Source organism: Lepidothrix coronata, unplaced genomic scaffold (genome assembly GCF_001604755.1).
Source record: "Lepidothrix coronata isolate B3197 unplaced genomic scaffold, Lepidothrix_coronata-1.0 Scaffold110, whole genome shotgun sequence".
Lineage (NCBI taxonomy): Eukaryota > Metazoa > Chordata > Aves > Passeriformes > Pipridae > Lepidothrix > Lepidothrix coronata.
Window position 1 is genome coordinate 114,169 of NW_016690290.1, and position 21,697 is coordinate 135,865.

The following is a 21,697-nucleotide window of genomic DNA, read 5'->3' on the forward strand; positions in this document are numbered from 1 at the left end:
TTATGGGCAGGGTTCATATTAATCAAATGAGACTTTTAATTTTTTGCATTAAATTGTCCATACAAACAATGAGAATCATGGCAACAGAACCCTCCTGAACAAGAATACGGTACCTTGGGACACAGTTTGCTTTGTAAGTTCTGTGATTTCTGGGAGCAGCCAAGACAAATGGTATTTCCCTGTAACTGAAGTTGTATTGTTAAAATACCAGTTACAATGACTGTCTACTGGCAGAACAGCTGGACAGAAACAGATCTTGGAGCTGGCTAAACTTCTCAAGTATTTAATTCACTTTTGTAGAACATCATGTACCCCTGCAATGAAATCTGTGCTGCAAGGGTTCTGCTAACAACAGCTGATACAGCTGCTTTACAGCTAGGCTGGCTATGCTTGCATGAGCTCTAAAAATGCCTACAGTGTACATCCACTCTCAGTCACGGGGAATTGGTGGGCCAGTATCTGCATTACTGAATGGTAAAATAGTTCTAATCCAGGTGGGCTACCCATCGATTTTGATGCATATGGCAGCAGTGCGAGTTTGTGATGGAAATCTCTGTTTCTGAGCCTAGATTGTGTTTTTAGAGAAGACCGTATCTTTCAAACCCTAGGCATTTTATTGCTTCTTGCTAGTTCTCAGTAGGGATCATGGCAACTGATAAACAATTCAGTCAAGGGTAGAATCTAAAATTAAATATCTTGTTTTACCCACTATAGTTTCCTGAAAACAAAGAGCATTTTGAAATAATTATTGAAACTACAGCCCACTTGTAAATGTCTAGCAAATTAATGCTCTGAAAAAAGTTTAGATTCGTGCCTACACAGGCTGAAGTCCTCTGTCTATGGTTCAGATACACTGTGGTCAAGTCAAGTTTACAAGTGTGTCTTGTGAAGTCCATTCTACAAAAGTACCCTGGACCTCCTGCCCCTGCATCTCACTCTCAGTTCTGCAAGTGCAACTGTGTGTACAATCCTTTGGCTACCTAGCCCAGGGAACTGATGCAGAGTAAAAACAAGCCTGCAAGATAGAGTGGTTTTGTTAGGTGGAATTTTTTGATAACCAAGGGCCACTGCTGCCAAAAGAACCACTCATGAACCACTTTTATTCTCATCTCGGATGCCTTTGAACCAGGTTATGTAGTTCCTGTGCTATCCAGGGCCCCACAGTTCACATTACCAGATGCTTTGGACAATGTCTCACTCTAAAATGAGGGATGAAAACAGATACCTTTTCAACACAGAAGTGGTGGCTGTAAGTATTTAAAGGATAGATATTGGCAACTACAAATGAGCTGAAATTGAAGCTAAGTGGATTCTTGCATGTCTAACAGACAAACAGCATTCCTGTACAAAGTGAGTCGTCTTTCCTGGCAGTAAGGCACTCAGTTGTTTCTTGACTGTGTAACAGATGCTGTGCCTCTTCTCTGTGCATGTAAGATAACAACATTTAATATTTGGAGGAAAGTTGCTCTGCAACAAAGAAAATTTGTGGCAATTCAAAATGTGGACAAGAGATCAAATAGATTTCATCTTGCAGCAGTTTCTGAGTTAACTGGTTTTAATTGTAAGAGATTATTTTTAAAATAGAACTGCCAGAGGCTAAACTTTGCAGATCATTAAAATATAAATACATTTTTCCAAATGGTCATCAGTTCCTCTCTTTAAAGAAACTGCTATACAGTTTCTAGGGTTTCCTAGTGAGATTTCACTCCTTTCTTCTAAATTATGGTATTCATTCACTTTGTATCAGGGTATAAATAGCCATCTCACTCTCAGTGAGAACCTTGTCAAGTCCTAGAGTAACAGGAGCCAACAAAAAGGAGCATTTGTCTTTCATTCCTTTCCTATGGTTCTCCGATAATTTGCCACAAAAAGCAGATTATTTTGACAGAACCAGGCTAGGGAGTGGTTCTATGTGTATTCAGGCTGGCAAATGTGAGAGGACTGGCAAATACAGGCAGTGTGAAGGAGTTCATCTCTTAATACAGATCAGCTGCACATGTCTGACCATGTCCTCAAATTCAGTAATAATCCCTCTCAGATTAAGGTAGGGAAGACAGAAGCTCCATTCTCAAAGTGCCTTGAGATACAGAGGCCAAATGAATGCTCAGTTTATGGTCCAATTTCTAAATGATAAACTTGGAGTTCTGATTGCTCTAGACAGACAAGTAGGTTTGATCCTTTGCTTTACTTGCCTATGAATGAAGCCAAGGTTTGCAGAGAGATTCTCCATCCTGAACTGGCCCCAAAGAGCATAAGGGATGGAAAAATGTATGGAGAAGGGAAAGGTTCAGGGAAAAGAATTGAGAGAAAACTTGTTCCAGGATCCACACTAACCTCTTCTCACTACTCTTTGATGATGCTCCTGAGACTCTACTATTTTAAAAAACAAACAAGGTGTTGATATCTTGTACAGTATGTCCTCCTGAGGAGTCCAGGTATTTCTCACAGCTGCTGGGGTAGGTGACAGACAAACACAGTTGTTTGTGAACCCCATAACACATCTGGGAAAGCATATATACATCTGTGACATTATTCACTCTTGAACTTGAAGGCAGATTGGCAAAAATAATACAGTTGGCTCCATGTTCCTACCACATCTATATAAGCCTACATAAGATAGAAATTCTTTTAAAAGAATGTATGCATCTGAGTTTTCATCTGACTTCTGGCTCCATGTTTTTGTCTACAGATTAAAAAACCACAAGCATGCAGGATTACCAAGAGTAATTTCTAAAGGGAAAGACTGGGGAGGGGAGGATGAAAACAAAAATGTGCCTCTGTTCCCTAAAACAAAAGCATATTCTTTGGAATCTCTTTATAGAGATTCTAAATAGGGAGCATATACCCTGGTCAGTATGTGAAAGATACTTAGTCTAGTCCCACTGCCCTTCAGCAAAATTACCAGGCTCTGGCAGTGTCACTGGGGAGGCAGATACGACCTGTAAACAAAGTGTTAGGGATTACCTCCTACCTCATGGAAAAACAAGTACTCTATTATATAGAGTAATAATTCAGCCTTGTATTCATAAAAGTGGGGAATAAGCAGCTGCTTAACAGTTCTGTTTTGAGTGTTGTAGAGCTTCTAAAATTCTGCCTATAAATTTTTATATACAAATACCTATATTGTGTATCTGGTTTGGGGATAGGCAAACACGCTGGATCTTGGAAGTTTATACATTTATATGGGGCTATAAAATAGTCTGCATATTTTCATTTTTAATTTTCCAGTAAACTGCAAGAGTCAGTAACAACAAGCTTGTTCATACAAAAGCAGTATGCAATTGCAGCTGTATCTGGGGTGGAAGGGAGAAGGAGAGGTGAGTATCTCCTTGGTCCTCTTAACACAAGCCTGATTTATAGGTGGATGTTCTTTTTTTTGAAGAACAGGGCAACACCATGTAGTTTGTGGACAGATAAAATGCCAGTTGAACTGTGAGTTCTGAACATATAACATGACCCTTTAAAAATTTTGAAATTTTAGTAAAGACTGTCTCTACCACACAAGCCCTGCGCAAACAAGCCCAGTTTTGCACATATAGTGAATGTGCTATAATACGAATTTGCAAAGAGCAGCTAAAAGTGCGTATTTGCAAGGAAGTCACTGTATTCCACTCATGGGACCCCTATGGTTTCAGTTTAAAAGAGCACTTAATTATTTGAGGGACACGTTTTGTTGCCATCTTTAACTGACAGCTTTTTGCTTCCCAAGAACTCCCCTTTCATTGGATGCCTCGATAAGTAGCAGGAACATCTTATGGTCAGACAGGATGGGTGCTGTAGTTTGATGAACACTTTTTCTGGTGTCAGTACTCCTCAATCCCTGACTGTTCATTCCCCACATCATTGTCCCTGTCTCGTTTAAGTATGATTGCTTATGGAATTTTGTGGTAAAACAGATTAGGGAGTTGATGCAGGTTAAAACCTGTATTCTCCACACCACTTCCACCACCCCTCCAAAGAGTTCTTTGGGGGCAACAAGGCAGAAAGAAAAGGAAGGAACAAGGAGCCTTGGAGGCAAGGGCGGTTTAAGACAGCACTGCTGGCAAAAGGAGTATTTGTCAGACTAGTCCTGTAGATATGAGCCATCTTTGTTGATGTGGAAGTCTGTGACATTAGAAATGTTGAAGATTTCCCAGTAGAGCTAGTCCAAGGAAGTATGAACCAAACCTATTTGTTTCAGAAACAAAACCCCAACCTGATCTGTCCAAAGGGAGAATTGCCATTATGGAAGAGATGTGCTGTTTCTCCAGCTGGCCTTGGTGAGGCAGAGCACTCAAAATTTACATGAACATCGTAGCCTTTCCCTGCACATATGTATATTTGTCATGTAAAACTGCTGGTAAAAATATTTAAACAAGTCTAATTAATTTAAAAGTTCAAGTTTTATTTTCAGAACTAATATTGGAGACTACATCCCACTGACTTAAAATGAAAGACTGATAAATTTCTAAGGCATTTTGGAAACGAAATGTAGGTTTAGGAAGTAATTTATTGATGGTAGGCAATTTACTCCATCCATTGCTCAAACCCTAGTCCTACTGCTGTGTACAGTCAAGCTTTATTTCTAGGCACTGCCATAGGAACTCGGTGGTTGTCAGTCAAGTTAATTGAGAGGCATTTTTGAATTAGTGCTGTATACCTAAAAATCAGAATTTGTCTTTCAAGTTGAATATATGCAGATTTTTTAATCTTGTAAGATGAAAACAATTATTTCTTCTTTAACTGCATGCAACTCTTTAGTGCTAACCAAAATTTTACTTTACCATCCCATTGATTTTTTTAGTAACAAGAGGCAAAGTCAGTTTACATGGGATAAGTCTCACTATAATCTTCTATATTTAGAACTGAACTTTTTCCCCACAACTCTTGAAGACAAAACACCATGTGAGAAGTTGACTACTCTCAGCTGAGAACAGAAGTAAAAGTGCCAGTAACATCGCAAATAAGCCTTTTTCTCATGAGACTTACAGCACATTTTTTTCTGACAGAAAGCATTCAGATGAATTTTCAAACTCTTAGATGTTTATCTGAACTATACCCACATTTTTTAACCTTTTGTAGCTTTCCTTATATCTGAGACTAAAAGTATATTTGTCAGGGCCATGGCTTAGAAAACAATCATCACTAGTGGATAGATTGTTTGTTTTCAGAGTTACTGGTATGAATTGTGGGGAGAGGATAAATTGATGAATTGTTGTCTTAGTGTTTTAAAGATTCTCTTTTACTTGAAGTATATTTTAGTCTGTTTTTCCTGATGATTTACTATTGCATATCACTTCTTTCAGATAGTAATCCTTTGAAGTGATTATCCTTCTGTTTACTGAGTGCAAAATGTGTCTTTAAAACTAAGGTTAACAAGAGAAAATCCTGTAGCAAATAATCCAATAGCCCTGTATGTATCACTTGCAATAAGCCTAATTATTTACTTTTCAGACTTACTTTCTCCAAGTTGCACTACTGATCAGCCTCATGATAGGTTTTCTTCTAAAGTCACTGTACAGCAATGTATTTGCAGCATTTATCCTTGAGATACCATCTGTTCACTCACCAGCTTGTTCCCAGGGGTTTTTACTGGTGTTTGTGAAGAGCACAGATCTGACAGCAGGGCTGGAGTATTTCTCTGGAGCTGTTGCCCCTCGTGGCCGTGCCCAGTGACTGGGACTGCGTGTGAGGGTTTGTCTCATGACACACAGCACTTGGCAGCAGTACTAACTTTAGATATCCTTGATCTGTGTTCTTATTGCAGCCACTGCACCATCCCTGAGCACTTGTGCTGACACAGCATTTGTGGATCAGATCAGGGAACTTATCTGGCCTGAACAGTCCTCCCCCTCTCCCTACAAATAAAGAATGAAGCTGGGTCGGGTGCCTTGGTCTGGTTCACAGGGTGGTCTCACAAATGGTTCTGCCAAACCAGCAGAACAGATGGCATTGCTTCTATGGCACAGAGGGAAGGAACAGAGCGTTACTGCTGTTGCCTAACACCATATTTTTATTAGCCTCGAAGTACAAGCAGATAAAATATTAAATTTATTTCTTAATACTTGTTGTTAGAACTGCAATTTACCTTAATGGCTGCGTAGATGATTTTAAGTATAAATGTGTAAAGGAGGAGGTTTTGAGACTTAGGTTTTATAATTTATCATGTAGTCTAAATTAATTTATTTATTTGAATCAATTAAAATGTTGTTAGGGAAAGATCTGTACTTAATATACCCAACTGGCATTAATGGCAGTCTGACTAACTAGTACAGATCAAAGCATTGCTTCTTTTGCTAATGATTCTTTAATTGCTAGGCTAATATCATCTTTGGTTTGTTATCTGGTACAGTAAAGATACATGTTTAAAACAGCAACAAAGGTTCTGCAAATAGGGTCAGGTCTGGCTCTGTTCCCTGGATTAGAGTGTGCTCTGGCATTCAGTCAAATTGAATGGATTCCAGTGATTTCTGTCCTGTACCTGACTTGGGCTGGCTTTTCCTGCAAGTCTTGTAGACCAAAAACCTGTGATTGTGCCTTTGCTGCCCTGCATTCATTCTCCATAGATTGTTCTTTGCTCAAACCTGCAAATACCCCATGGTTTAAAAGCTTCCCCCCCACCCCCTGCACTTTGGCACAAGGCAAGCAATTGACAATTTCTGTTGAAGCAACAGGTTCACCCTTATCAGTACCTTAATTTTGAAACTGAGTATGTTCAGTTGGTACAATTTGCTCTTTCTTTTTTTTTTTTTTAAGGAGAAGATGTGTAGGAGGCACAACAACAGAGGAACAGGAAAGGGCTATATGCAAACCCGTTTCTTTCACGTCTGTTGTGGCCCCATTACAAAATAGGTGCATAATGAGAGAGCTCTGGTACACACCCATCCAATATCTCAGAGAATTGGCCCTGGGGCATAGGCGGGTGGGCTGCTGATGAAGAAAACTAAGGTGATAAAGTTATGACCAAGTTAGAGGTTCCATCCTGATTTTCACATGGAGTTAAGGAAGATCTGCTGTTTAAGCTGTGTGGGCTGATGTGGCTTATTTGAACGGTAACTGAACAGGGAGTGTCACTGCTCGCTGTGTGAGCTGTGTAGGTGGCTGGGAAAGGTCCCCCTTCCACGAGCCCAGCAACCATCACACCAGGACATGCATCCACAGGCTGAGAGGGAACCGCCACCGGCCAAGCGGAGCTGAAAAACCCTGCCGCTTCCCAAAGGAAGTGATTCCATTCCTGCCTTGTTCTGCCCCAGGCAGAAAATTAACACAGCAAAAGTGGGTGAGATGTTTCCATCCAGTTAAGTGAGTTAAGTCAGTTCTCTGAAGGTCATGTGGAATCCCTCCTTTCCTCAGCAGGGAGGTGTTGGACTGGTGCCGCGATCTCACTCCACCTTGCCTGGGTTGGTTCTACCAAGCAATTCACAGCGAGTCATGCTGGGTGATTTGTGACTTTCTGCTGAAAGATGTTAGTGTGCCCTTGTTGGAAGTATCAGATTTAGTGAAGTTTCGTCTATTTAATTTACTACCTGCCTAAAGCTAATTACAGTTCATGTCACTATTTAGCCTGCGAGCTCTGGGGTTCATGTGAGGGTGGTTAACCACGGAGTGTTGGACTGCTGATGGTCCCAGGGGCCCTAAGACCTCCTATCAAACAACCATGAAACGGAGCGAGCTGAAGTCCCTCCCTTGTGCCACTCATGCTACCATATAATGAGCTGGTTCAGGGAACTGAAACAAGAAGTGGCTTTCTTTGGAGGGATAGTTTTCAACTGGCTCAGATCCCTGAGCTGACTTACTGCGCAGTGCTCGCATTAGCACAAATCACTGAGCAGCCAAGGGAGGGCAGAGGGCCAGGCTGTGGCAACTGTAAGTTAGGTTGGCTTATGGTGTTATAGAAATACATCCTAAATGGAAGCAGAAAAAATATAAAAACAGAATGCTGTTTTTCTTGAGTGAGCCTCTACCAAGAAATGCAGATATATTAAGTAAAAAGGAATTGAAATCCTGCACAATCCTAATTTAACTTTTAATTTTGAGTCAGTATGTGGGCCAGTTATGTTATATGGAAGTAGATTTCCCAAAAAAAGGTTTATTCCCACCCTTTTGTTTAGATACCTGTCATTCTGTGATTTTATGGGTTAATTAATTTATTTTCTGAAATGTATTTCTGGGATATTTTCCCTTTAACTACTTCAATCCATAACCTCATGTTCTGAGAGTTACTTAACCTTTGGTCTTGTACAGTTTACTGGCAACCATTCCTTTCCTTTCAGGATTTCTTATCTGTGATTTTCTAAGCAATATAAACCACATATAGCTACTATTTCCTAACATGAAGCCTCACACAGTGAATTGATGTTACATTTAATTAACAGAAGAGTTTTAGATATTTCACAAAGTTACTGACACCAAAACTGCTGTACATTAATACCAAATGTTTGACATTGTTTACTGTGAGAAGAGATTACAATCCTAGATTAAAGTCATGTTAAAAGATGGATTAAATTTACTCTCCAACTAAAGGACTGCTATGGGAAAGAGTTAACATTGCTTGGATAATCTACATGTAGTTCTATGCCTTAATAAGTTTGGATTTGTTTCAAATTCTACTCTAACATTTCCTGGTTTACAAATGTTTTCTACACTCATTTTAAAGTTTAAAATTAAACTCTTACAATCAATTTTGTAACAGCATCAGTATAATTTGTTAGAGAATTCCCAAAGAGAAAAAGTCCAAGAAATCCAGTAAGACTGTTTTTAATACTCTAAAGGTATATAAATACCAATGTTGAAACTATTTTTAGTTTGATCTTTTGTCTGATTCATTGGTACATACCAATTGTTTTGTACCAAGCACAGTCAGAGTCTGGTAGCTAGTTGAACTGGGTTTACAACTTTTGAAGCTGCTAGACGAATAACTTTCATGTGCTGTCTTGACTGGCAAAGATTAATTTCCAGTTTATGGTCATACTGTAGCAGACACACCCCTCCCCATGTGATAATAAATATGAAACTGTATTCTGTGATATGGATCTTTAATATCTTGACTGTTTTTGGAAGATGCTACTGTAAAAATTTTTAAAGCATAAAATACACTTTTTCTTAACCTAGGTAAAACTTGGAGCAAGCAGTGTCCCATCTGGTGCCTCTGGTGCTTTGGAAGGCTTTTCCTTTTAATGTTTCTTGAACAACTGTATAAACCCAGAGGATTAGAGTTTGCCTGCAGGAGAGCACCAAGAAGGGCAGCTGTTGTTCTCTTCAGCATTTTTTTGCTGAGCCATCAGGACAGCTTAATGCTACTACATGTTAAAAACCTCCTGCATTATAGTGTTTGTGGGTATGGACAGTGCTTCTGACCACTTCCTGCTGAATCCCTGCCCCTCTGAAACCACTTCATGGCTGACTGAGTGTTTCTTCTTTTTTAATTGTGCAAAACTGGAGAAGATGTGTATGTGTTAATTCAAATGGAAAATTAAGTGGGAGATTCCAGAGACCTTTTCTTGTCTGTGTCCTTTTCTACATGATTATATTAAAACCTTTACATCTGCAGTCTGTCTATTTTCCTTGTATGTAATAGGATAAAAGATGCCATATCAGCAGTAGCTATTTTACCTTGAAAAATTATCCATCTTTTTGATAATGTCTTGCTTGGCTTTTAATCTATAAAAATAGAAAGAGTAAAAGGAGGCAGAATAGGCAAAACAATAGTCTTAAGGCTTTTTTTCCTTGTAATTAGATGAATTCCCAGTTGCAGTATCTTTCTTGCTGTTTTCTTGATTTATTTTTTTTCTTTCTCAAATGGTCATCAGACTCTGCCTTTGTGAATTTTCCCCCATTGTATTATCTTTATCAAAAATATACCTTAAAAACCTCATTATGTTCCTGGGAAAGAACACTTTACTCTCTGCCATGCAATAGCTCTGGCTTTTTTTTGGTTTTCAGGGGTTTTGCATTCTTTTTCATCCAGATAATTGAGTCATAGCACTCCTTGCTAAAACTCTGGTTTGTTTTAGTCTTGTATCTGTGGAAAAGACCTTGAAGATGGTTTGCAGAAGTATGTGGCATCACAGTGTAGGGTACTGGTGTGTTTATAACGTGATGCCTAAACTGGGGTTTATGCAAATTACTTTTATCTCATATTGTCGGTCTAAGATCTTTTGCAAACCTTGTCCCCCTCTTGGTTTTGTTTAAGGAACTTATTTTTTCAAGGACAACATTTTTTGCTGTGTTTCTGCTACCTCGTTGATGTTACATATATATAGATGTTTTCTAATATATTTTTTGTGTTTCATTCTACTTTCTCCCTAAATAGCTTTTAACTTTGATACACTGCCTTTCATTTAGGCATATTAAGCTACTTGTTATCATGGAGGTGACCAGCTTCCATTACTTTATATTCTTTGTCTCCCAATTGTTACTACCTGGATGTAACTATTATGATATTTTTGCCTAACAATGACAGAAATTAGAAGTAAATGACAAAATTAGGGAGTATTCTGCACACTGAGCAATTTTGTAATGGTACATTTTGCAATTGTTGTCTGCTTTCTAATTAATCAATCAACAGATTGTGAACCTCGGTATCAGCAAATGCTTTATACAAAATTCAGACTTATTAAAATAAAACTGAATAGTTAATTGTTTTTCCCAGTAACCAATGCAGCCTCAAACACTTTAAATGTTAACTAGCCAACATTTTAAGTGATAAAGGCACATGGCATTTTGTACAGATATGATTATCTTCAGTCTGTCAAATTTAAACAATTTTAATGCCTCAGAAGGACATTATGCAAGGAAATACATGAGAAAAAAAAGATTTTGACCGAAGTTTGCATCATGTTTTAGAATGGATGTATTCTTTATTTTAACATGAGTAATTCTTAATGTTATGGTTTATACAATTGTTTTAGACAATTTTTTTAATGGGAAGATAATTTATTTAAGTTTGGTAAGGACCTAATTGAATTATTTACTGATCAAATAATGTCACAGTGTTAAATTTAACTAGTTTAGCCTTTTCTCTTACTGATTTTCTTAATGGGAAAATATTTGTGGCTTATTCTTTCTTAACATATGGGAGCACCAGAGCCTCGTCTCCAGAGGAGTAAGCAGCAGGTCAGACATTTTATTTTGCATTTGTAGAAAGATGATTCCTGCATATTCAGACATCTGTGACCTTTTTGATAATGAAAGCAACTGATCATATGATTTGGTTTTGCCTGATGACTAGCTGACACGAATCCTTGCAATAAGATTTCTAGTTTGAATACATGTTAGAAAAACATTTTATGTGAGCATTCATTGAAATGCTGTTGATTTGTTCAATATAAATTAACAGCTAAACCATTCTTTATATACCTATCTGATGAATTAATATATAGGACTTGCAAATACAGCAAAAATAAATTAATTTTAAATGGGTGAACCTTTACTGGGTAATATTATTCCAGAGCTGACTGGGACCACTCCATTAATTGAATAGCTCATTCTCCAGCTAGGAAAAATAATGAGATAGTATTTAATCAGTTGTTCCTTTTTGTGTGTTGCCTTTTCTACTTTCCATAAATTTTTAATGTACAGCAGTGCATTTATCCCAATCCAGTCTGATGTATCAGGAGCCAGAGGATGCAGTGAAGCCTATTCCTGGGAAGGGGTTAGGGTAGAAAGATAAGGATCAGGACCAGCAGCATAATATCAGATGAACAACTGATTCTGTGACCAAATTGAATAGTTAAACCTCCCAGCCCTTGCTCTGTCAAAGAAGAATCAACCCTCTTACATGCAATCTTGACAGCAAGCCAGGTGGAAACTCAATCAACTAAAAAACTAAGAGACAAGAGCTGCTAATGAAAATTGCTACCTCTGTTTCAGTGCAAAGGCGAAAATAAACGTAAACCACCTGGCTGGCCTGTTTGGCTTTATACTGGGATGGATTACAGCAAAAAAGACACGTAAGCACCTGCAACAGCTGGGGTATGGCTGTCGTGTTCCACATTTTGCCTCTCAGCTGAAACCTGTTGTGTCCAAATGAAGATGTTGGGTGAGAAAGCTCATTAGGCACAGATTAAGCAAGTGGTGTGAGCACATGTGGTCTAACAACTGCAAATGGATTCAGTTCCACAGAGGAACGTAGGGGTCCAAGATCCAAACTACCAGGGAGCCTTTTAAGTTTTTCACACCATTAGAAACTATTGTTTCACGTTGGCTGAATCTGATGTGGGTCAAGCACAAAAGAGTGGTTTGCACAAGGCTGACAGGCCTGCTCATTGAAGAGCGAGCCCATGAGGCTTCCTATGGAAAACTGGGCATATGCATATCAAGAAAAGATACATTTATTCTGGTTGCTTATTCTGAATTATCGTGAAAAGCTGTAATAAGAGAAAGTATCTTTTTCTACCCCTGAAGATAATTAATATACTAATGAAGAAACCTTAATTTATGAATAAACTAAGGCTATGTGTAATTTACTGAACTAGAATATATAAGGAGGGATGACTTCAGCACATAAGATTGTGGTTATATCTAAGCTAATCAAAGGACATTGAATGTAATGGGGAAAGCAGAAAAACTGTTGCACCTTAAACTGCACATGCATTACACCTGAACAAAACAGAACCATGTCATAAAAGGATCATTTCTAGAATAGAAAAGTTAAGGCCTCAGAGGCTGGGATTCCATTTTGCTACAACAGTTGTGTGATGCTTCTCCTTGTCCAGTACAAAGAGAGATATTAGCCCAAATCATCTAGCCAGGCTGTTAGACTTCTCAAATGCAATGTGTAAGAAGTATTCCAGACCTGAGAGTCCTTACTCAGAGGCCTTGGCAATCTAAGTGAAAAGAGGAACAAGAGAAGTTGTATTATGTTCACCTCAGAGGGACAGTAAGGCAGTGATTTAAGTGTCTGTATAAATAGCAAGTTACTTATGCCCCTTTGAAGAAGTCTGAAAATTAGACTGCAAGAGGAGGGAAGCTTGGAACAGAGCCTGAATTTTCTATATCCCAGTCCTGTACAACACTACTGTCTGCTGGCTAATGAACAGTCAAAAATGAAAGTTATAATATGGAAAAGTAAGTAAAATGCCACCTTAGTCTTTTTATCAAGCCTAAGAGCTTTCATGAAATCTCATTTGAGTTTCCACAAATATTTATCTTATGCAAACATCACTGTGTATTAAAGGAGTTTGTTCTTGTTCTCATAGCAATCTCGGTTGTCATCTGATTTCACTCACAAACCACTTTAGGCTTTGTAATAAGACTCTAAGATATCTGTAAAAGCAATCGTTTCAGAAGCACTTGTGCCTGGAGTGTCCTTGTATATTGATATAAGTAATAATGCAGCTGATGCTTTTACTTTGCTTTCACTTGATGATCTGAGAGCAAAGTACTATGAATATAAAGTCTGTGAGGAAAGCTGTGCAGTTCAGTGTCAGATTTCTAGACCCTCTTTTAACATTTAGGATGGTAACCACCAAATGGGAGGATTCCAACCTGCTCCATAAAACTATAGAAATATAAAGCAGCAGCAAACTTTATGAAGTAATGTTTGGATTACATGGCAGAATGTTAAACAAACGATAAAGCAAAGCAATGATTGTTTAAAAAGATATTGAAGAGAAATATATTGAACTGTGTTTAATATAACTGCAGTAAGTTTAGGAGAGCGGAGAAACTTCTTGAGGAAAACTGTAAAATGGTTAAATGAGACTGTGACCTCATTAAGTTTTTAATGTGGGTTTGTTTTTGTCAAGACACACCTCGTAGGCAATTTATTTTTTTAGCTTTGTAATCTTGCTATTACAAATGCTCCATTGATCAAACACTGAGCACAAGATCTAGATAGGATTGGTGTAATTAAGTTATGGCATAGGAATTCTTAAAAGGATGACTAGATTTTCACTGAAAATTTCAAATTTATCCAAGTTCAGTCTAATTGCTGTGTTCAACTCTGTTTTCTGCTACCATGTAGTCTAATGCCTGAACTAGGACAATTCCTAATTTTGCTACAAAACTTTCCAATGCTATGCAATCTACTTTTGTTTTTGTTTTCCTTTTAATTCCCCAGTGGCAAAAGTTTCATATTTCACCAGCACTGGTAATTAGCCAAGATGTCACATATTAAATATAAATAACCTATGACCTTGTGTGCAGAATGCAAGCCCCTTTCCTGTATGACTGCTGAATTTAACTTTCTTCAGCATAGGCTCTATACTGAAATATTATCTTTCTCCTACATAACACCATTCTGCTTGCTTAAACAATGGATGTGCCTTGTTAGCTGTAAGAGACATGAAGGCTGTGATAATTTTGTTTGTATGCCATTTGCAAATGAGTTTAAGAGTATTTAGTATACATTCACATTGATAAAAAAATTTCCCTTGCTGTACTCGTGCTTTCCTCAATAGCAGCTGTAAAAGGCGTAACCACAGCTGCAGCCAAGGAACACTGTCTGCTCATCCCAGGAGCCTTTGTGCTTTCTCATCTGCCCTTTCTGTGCCACGCTGGTGTGTGTGCCTTCTAAACAGGTCCAGATTCAACCACAAGCGGGAATGAGATCAAGCACATGAAATACAACCTTGTGTGTTCTATTCCTAATTCCAGGCTGTTTGGTTCACTGAATCATGCAGAACGAATGCCTGACCGTGCGTCTTCCAAAGGCTATTCTGGCTACAATTGCACAGCTGGGTTTCATTTGCTGCCCAATGGAGGGGGGAGGAATCCCTATTACTCCAAGACAAATACAGATCTGGGATATGGCTGCAGATCCAGAATTCCTAGCTATCCAGTATAGGATGATGTGCAGAAAATAAAACAGAGCACAGGTTTTTGGACCCAAAAGTCACAACACACCTAGAAAATAGCCCCAGTTTGGAAAGGATTCAAATACCACAGGAAGCGTGTTCCTTCCTGCTCAAGGCACATGTAATAACTCCAGCTCCTGACCAGACCAAGGTGTATCCCCATCTGGATGCAATAACACAGCCTAAAAGCAGCAAAGGCAGAACCCAACTATACATATTAAATAAATGAATAAATAAAAGCCCCCTTTCCTGACAAAACCGCAAGTGAAATAAAGGTGCCCTTGTTACTGCCACCGTTTCATTTCTCAGTAGCAAACAAAAGCCAAATCAGCCATCCATGCCCTGGACCTCAAGCATGGAGATTGACATAAGTCCCTGGAAATTGAGGTAAGCTCACCTCAGTCATTTTAGGGCTTCTGCTAACTCACTCTCAGTCACAACCCAATCACTCTTTAGCTGTATAGAAAAGGTTTGAAGGTGTATTTCTTTTTAAAATTTCAAATGCAGAAAGGATGCACTTTTTGGTGCAGTAGAACAGAGATGGCAAAATGAAAACTATGGTGAGGACTAGACAAAAAGAAAGGAGATTGTTGGCAAGAAACGGAAGTTCTGAACCCAAAGACATGTCTGATTTTGAAGTAAAAAGCTTTATAAAAATTACTGTAAATAACTATTAATTGCTTACAATGCCACCTTACCTTCTGCCTATTCTCTGAATTCTTATCTTGTTAGCTAGGTGGTCATGACATTACCAATTTCTCTGTTTTATTTTAGGACATATAGTCTATTTTCTTTTTTAATTGACAGCAGTAGGTAGGACTAAAAGCACTGCCTAATGTCCTGCTTTCTGAATGAATAGTGTCTCAAACAGGGGAGACAAGATTTATTTTACAGTTAAGGGAAAGGAACAAGTCAATAGTATTAATATCTTTAATTCAGCATATTTATTATAAATATACTCTGTGCATCTTATCAAAAAACATGGATCAAATATTTGCGTTCAAGTTCCCCCTTATGAAAAGAACAAGTTTGATTGTATTTTTCACCAGGGACATGCATAATGAATAATCTACTGGTATAACAGAACAGGAAATTGCTGTGGTTGCTCCATTTGCTGTAATCTGACACAACAATTATTTAACAAAAAGATGAATTCTAATACAGCTGCCTTGAAAAGCGAAAGATTAACGAAAAGTTTAGACAATAATTAGCTGCTAAAAGTCATTCTGTGTATAGTATATCTTACTGAGTTGTTCGTTGTAGATCTGTTTTCATTCAAGAATGTATGAGAGTATTTCTTAACCACAGTTAATCCAATTACACATTCTTTTCCAGCTTGTGTTGCTATGTGACCTTGGATTTAGAGATAAAAAGAGGCTACAGGCCAACTAGGTGTGAGCTTCATATAAGGTTCGGGCTTCCTTCAGAGAGGGAGTTGTCAACTCTAACGAGCATCAGTCTTTGGTTTAAGTATTCTAGGAACAGTAGCTGTAGTTGCTCATGTATTTTCGGTAAACAAATAGCTAGTGGTGTGTGGGAAGTGACAATAGCAAGGACAGTGCTTTAGCAGATCAAGTAAAAAACATATGGCTGCTTTTGCACTAGAAGCATTCTGCAAAGTATTTTTTAATATGATGCTTTATGTTTCCACTAGAATTGCCATGTCAAAAGTAGGTTTTCATTTAAGCTTGCTTTCTTCAGCACAGATTACTGATCTTCGTTAGGAGTGATAGAGAGATAGAATTCACTGTACTCTATTAAGAGCCTCTAGACTGAGAATTACTCACTGTAGCCAGTTCCTCTTCACGAAAGCCTTCTTTTCTCACTTTCATTCACAGGCTCTAACGAGAACATCTAGACACAAATGCATGCCTGGGATTATGACATGCCTATTTGGATCTGTCTAAACAGCAACAAACATGGAAAGACCCTGTGCATAGAAACAATTAGAATTAGTTATTTATGAAGCAAACAATATTAACCGATCATCATCATGGCTAGGCTTTGGGAAGGGCTCTACCCACGTTTGTTGCAAATGTTAACCGATAAACCTATAATTTCCACATGGCCATAGAGTCACAACACACTAACTCTAGTTCAGTTGATTTTTCAACTAAGCAATGAAACCTTAGAGACAGCAATGCTATTTCTGGTTAGTATGAGTTTCACAGTCCACAACAAATTAAACTGTAAAATTACATAATCGTCTATACTTGTGAGTAGTAGTTTAAATCCCATCAATGCCCAAGTTTCAGCACAAACCTAAAATCTTCCTAGATCACGTATATTAAGGATTAATCTTTTACTAATTCCACAGCACACAGTGACCATTTCATTATGTTGGAATCACAGAATAGAATCACAGAATCATTTAGGTTGGAAAAGACCTCCAGGATCATCATGTCCAAGCTTTGACCGATCACCACCTTGACCATGCACCGAGCGCCACATCCAGTCATTTCCTGAACACCTCCAGGGATGGTGACTCCACCACCTCCCTGCGCAGCCCCTTCCAATGCTTGACAACCCTTTCCATGAAGAAGTTGTTGTCCAATCTGAACCTCCCCGGTGCAGCTTAAGCCTGTGACCTGGTCCTGTCACTGATTGCTAGGGAGAATAGCCCAACCCCCACCTGGCTACAACCTACTTTCAGGTAGTTTTAGAGTGATAAGGTCTACCCTGAGCCTCCGTTTCTCCAGGCTGAACAACCTCAGCTCCCTCAGCTGCTTCTCACAGGACCTGTGCTCTAGACCCTTCACCAGCTCCATTGTCCTCTGGACACACTCCAGCAGCTCAATGTCTTTCTTGAAGTGAGGGGCCCAGAACTGGACACAGGACTCAAGTACTCATATTAAGCTCCTCTGAAGTTGCTCTACACTTTCTTAGACTGCAGATTCCAAACACATCAGGCCACGTACGGTTTCTACACTGCCATGCCCTGCAGGGAATAGATGCTTCTGCTGCAAGAACAACTTAAATTCTACAGTTTCTTTTGCCCTTTTATTTGACTTTCAACCTTAATGCAAGGCTAACCCATAGATGGTATGTTATTGTGCAGGCAGAGTATACTGAAGCTTCTGTGCTCTTACTAGTGACTGCCCCTAGCTCCCTTTATTGATGGCATACATTGCTAAAGAGTAGCTTAATTTGTATCCTGTTGGTTAAAAACTTTTAGATGCAGATCTCGCAAAATGCAAGACTGTGAAGACACTTTCCCATGCTTTAAAATTGCCCACAGTTCCACAGCCTTAGTGCAGCAGCTGCGGGGACCAGAAAGTGAAGTGCATGAGAAACTGCCACAGTGCAAGCCAGGGTGGTTGTTGGGCACTGGAAGAGGCTCCCCAGGGTCACAGCACCAAACCTGCCAGAGTTCAAGGAGCATTTGGACAAGGCTGTCAGGGACACGGTGGGATTGCTGGGGTGCCCTCTACAGGACCAGGAGTTGGACTCGATGGTCCTGCTGGATCCCTTCAAGCTCTGGATAGTCTATGATTCTATGTTTGCTCCATTGCTCCTGTTCCCACTGAGCCAGAAGACGAGTGGCTGACAGAGTCCTGCAGCCAGCGCTTGTTACCCAAGCGACATTCCTCTGCTTACGTCAACCTACTTAATTACTTGAGCCATTAATTAGTGTCAAGAGCACCCCCTATTTACATGCGGTGTTTTAGAAGATAACGTGAGATCCGCACGCCGCGAGGGATTCTGCTCCTTCACAGGCGGCCGTTTGCGCTTTGCAGTAGGGTTCACGCAGGGACTCCTCAGCGCCCGCCTCCACGGTACCGGGAACAGGATGGGGAACAGGATGGGGAACAGGGCCGTGCGGGGATCGGGCCCGGCGGGAGCGACACGTGGCACCGCGCCCCGTGCGCGGCCCCGCCCCCCGCACGCAGCTGGCCGCCCGGGATTGGCCGCCGACAGCCAACTACAACCCCCGGCAGCCCCCGCGGCGCGGGGGGCGGGCCCAGGCGGGCTCCTCGCGCCACGTGACCGGCGGCGGCGCGGCCCCTCCTTCCTCCCTCCCAGGACCGGTGGCGGTCACGGGGCGCTGTCGGTGGCGCGACGTCACCGCGGGCGGGGCGGGCAGAGGGAGGGAGGGCCGGCTCGGGGGGCGCTGCCCGGGGCGAGGCGCGGGGGCGGGACAAGCCGCGGCCCGGAGTTACGCGCCCGCCCCCCCCGAGTGACAGAAGCGCCCGGGCACCGGAGCCGGAGCCGCCGCTCGCGCCGCCGCCCCTCACCCCCGCTCCGGCCCCTCCGGTGTTATGCGGCGGCCCTGAGGGGCGAGCGCAGCCCGGCAGGACCCGGCGCGGCCCTGAGGGGCGACGGGGTCTCGCCGCGCCTCGCCGGCCAAACCCATGACTACGGCAAACTGCGGCGCCACCGACGAGTTCGACTTCAGGCTGATCTTCGGCGAGGACGGGCAGCCCGGCCCCGGGCCGCCGCTAGGGCCCGCAGGTGCGCCCCGGGGCCGGGGTGCGGGTCGGGCGGGTTCCTGTTTTGCTCCGAGCGAGGCGGGGAGGGGAGCGGGGGCCGCGGGAGGCGGGAGCCCGGGGGCGGTGGCGCTGGCCGTGCCTCCCTCCCTCAGGCCGCGGCCGCTGTCCGGCGCCGCTCCCGGCCCTCCCTCGGCCCGCGGGGGCTCGGGGGGCCGCGGGCCGGGCCTCTCGGGCCTCTCCCCGCCGTCTGAGTTTCTTTGGGAAAAGAAACCCAAGAGCTCGCGTCGTCCGGGAGGAGCCGCCCGGGAGATAAAGGGAAAAGGCCCTGGGTTGGATGCGGTGGCCCCGCACCCACTGAGCCCGGGGAGCGCGGGGGGGTCCCGGGAGCGGCGAAGTGTTAACGGGGCTGGACCGGAGACATGTTCAGGCGCATGCGACGAAAAGTTTCCACCGAAGTGTTTCCCGTCTATAGAACATCACAGTTACTCCAGTGTGTTCCTGCAGACTTTATATACGTGTGGATGGGCAAAACACGGCGTGTCGGCATGCTCGGAGTGCTTCCATTTTAGTCTGTTTTGTAGTATTGCAGCCTGAAAATCCTGTTTAAAAAAACCTCATATTTCTTTAAACTGCAAAGAGTAAAGTATTCCCTGTGAATTACGGTGTGAAGAATCAATAAGGGCCAGCTGTGCAGTGCGTGGCTGTACCAGAGTTTGATGGCTGCATGCTTTACTTTCTAACCCACTTGAAATAAGTATTAATTGCTGAAGGGCTGTTTTATGTGTGTTAGATGATGAGATAGTTCTGAAACACGACTGTATCCAGGCTAAATGATGCAGCCATGTTGTTTAGTTCTCTGACTCGGTTGTCTAAGTTGATTAGAAGAAAATTTGTTTGATTCAGTGTGTGTGTGAACACTTGGGATTAACTTCTTATAAAATCCCTGACTTTCTTGATGCTCAGATTTAGTTTGCAGATTCGTTCAGATAAGGGAAGATTTTCTTTGCATATTTTCCATCTTAGTGGAGTAGCAGATGGTGCTTTTTGGGAAGGGGGCCTGCATTCTGCTAGCCCGATAAATGCATTACAGTATTATATGAAAACAATGGAAAACATGTAAACAAATTACAACAAAAATAATTATGACATCCCCGTTTCTATTATTTTGACATAAAACTGGTAGTCTAAACTATGTTCCTTTGTTAGTGGTAGGTGAGAATGACAGAACAAGTTGCTCAGAAAACTGGAAATACTAGTGTGGTATCAATTGACTCTTATGATATTTGTAGTTTGGTAGCATTCCTTAACAAGCAAATCAGTTGTTACACTGAATATAGAGAATTTTGCGTGCTTAATAAGTTATAGCTATTCTTACATTAATTTTGAAAATACAGTATTTGGACCATGAATTAGTTTGTATGCTGTAGCTTTCAGTAAGAAATCCTGCATCTGCATCTGACACTCAAGTAATTTTACTGTTTTGTATAATACTGGAGATGATCTCGCCTGCTGTGCAGAGATGTGGCCTTTGGGGGAAAGGGTTAGAGTAAGTGTCTGCCTTCATGTATTCTATTAAAATTATTGCCAGAGCTCATCTCTTAATTCTGCACAGGTATTCTACATATGATGAACTAGAATTCATTTGAGAGGGCCCATATTGGAAACCTTATTTTTTCCCTTCCCTTTTTCGCAAATATATTACTTAGAGGAACAAAAAAAAAGTTCCTAGAGCTCCCTAAAGCATGTATTTCACAATCTCTTATCACTTGCTTCGGTGGTGGTGTCTGTTGTGCTGCAAAGTGAGCAGAAGGGTAATTTTTTTCAAATGTATGCTAATAATAAAACATATACATCACAGGGAAAGTTGCTTAAATTTGAAATAAATAATATTAAAATTACTAAGTCTTCCATGATCATGGAGAACACCTGAAAACACTTTCTGATGCTTCATGCTGTATCTCTAGAAGTTTGAGACTGGCATTTCGGATGAAAGAAGTGTCTGCTACTGAGTTCTTGCATAAATAACATGGAAATCTCTGTTAATGCCCTCTTTTATGCAGGGACTGCTGTAGTGTTGTGAGGATTTTATTCTTTTATATATGTACATGTATAAATATTTACGTATACATGTTTTATATTTAACTGTATCTTTAATCAAAAGAAGAAAAGGTGAGCTCTTCTTTCATTTGCTTTAAATACTTTTGATTCCTGAACTAGTAAGAAAGCACTACTCCCAGGTACTAGATTACCCTTTTTATGACACTAAAAGAACAGTAAGAGAAATTAAATCCACTGGGATTGTGAGTTATTACACAAAACAATTTCAGTGGGTTGCAGGATAGTACGACTAACATACGTAGTTTTGTGCTAAGTGGCACGAATCGATCCTTCCGTTCTGCAGTAGTGCTTGTTTGCTTGCTCTGAAAGCTGTGCTTCCTGCTGCAGAGGAGAATGCATGAAAGATGGCTTGACGATGCTTGAAGTCACTAG

At 40.9% G+C, this 21,697-nt stretch overlaps 2 protein-coding genes across 5 annotated transcripts in view; both read left to right on the forward strand.

Annotated features, from left to right (window-relative positions):
• DUS2 (dihydrouridine synthase 2) overlaps positions 1-9,631 on the forward strand; it is a 36,003-nt gene extending 26,372 nt beyond the window's left edge. Inside the window, exon 16 of the mRNA XM_017824448.1 lies at positions 9,091-9,631. Within this exon, the coding sequence (XP_017679937.1) occupies positions 9,091-9,094 (4 nt within the window). The 3' untranslated portion in view covers positions 9,095-9,631. The remainder of the gene's footprint in view (positions 1-9,090) is intronic.
• A 9,439-nt stretch (positions 9,632-19,070) lies between these two features.
• NFATC3 (nuclear factor of activated T-cells 3) overlaps positions 19,071-21,697 on the forward strand; it is a 64,629-nt gene continuing 62,002 nt past the window's right edge. For 2 of the 4 annotated variants that reach the window (XM_017824435.1, XM_017824436.1), the window contains exon 1: positions 19,073-19,229. In XM_017824435.1, coding sequence (XP_017679924.1) covers positions 19,130-19,229 — 100 coding nt within the window. In that variant the 5' untranslated portion in view covers positions 19,073-19,129. Of the gene's footprint in view, positions 19,230-21,697 lie in introns of all 4 variants that reach the window. The other 2 variants (XM_017824437.1, XM_017824438.1) reach the window with 2 other exon arrangements.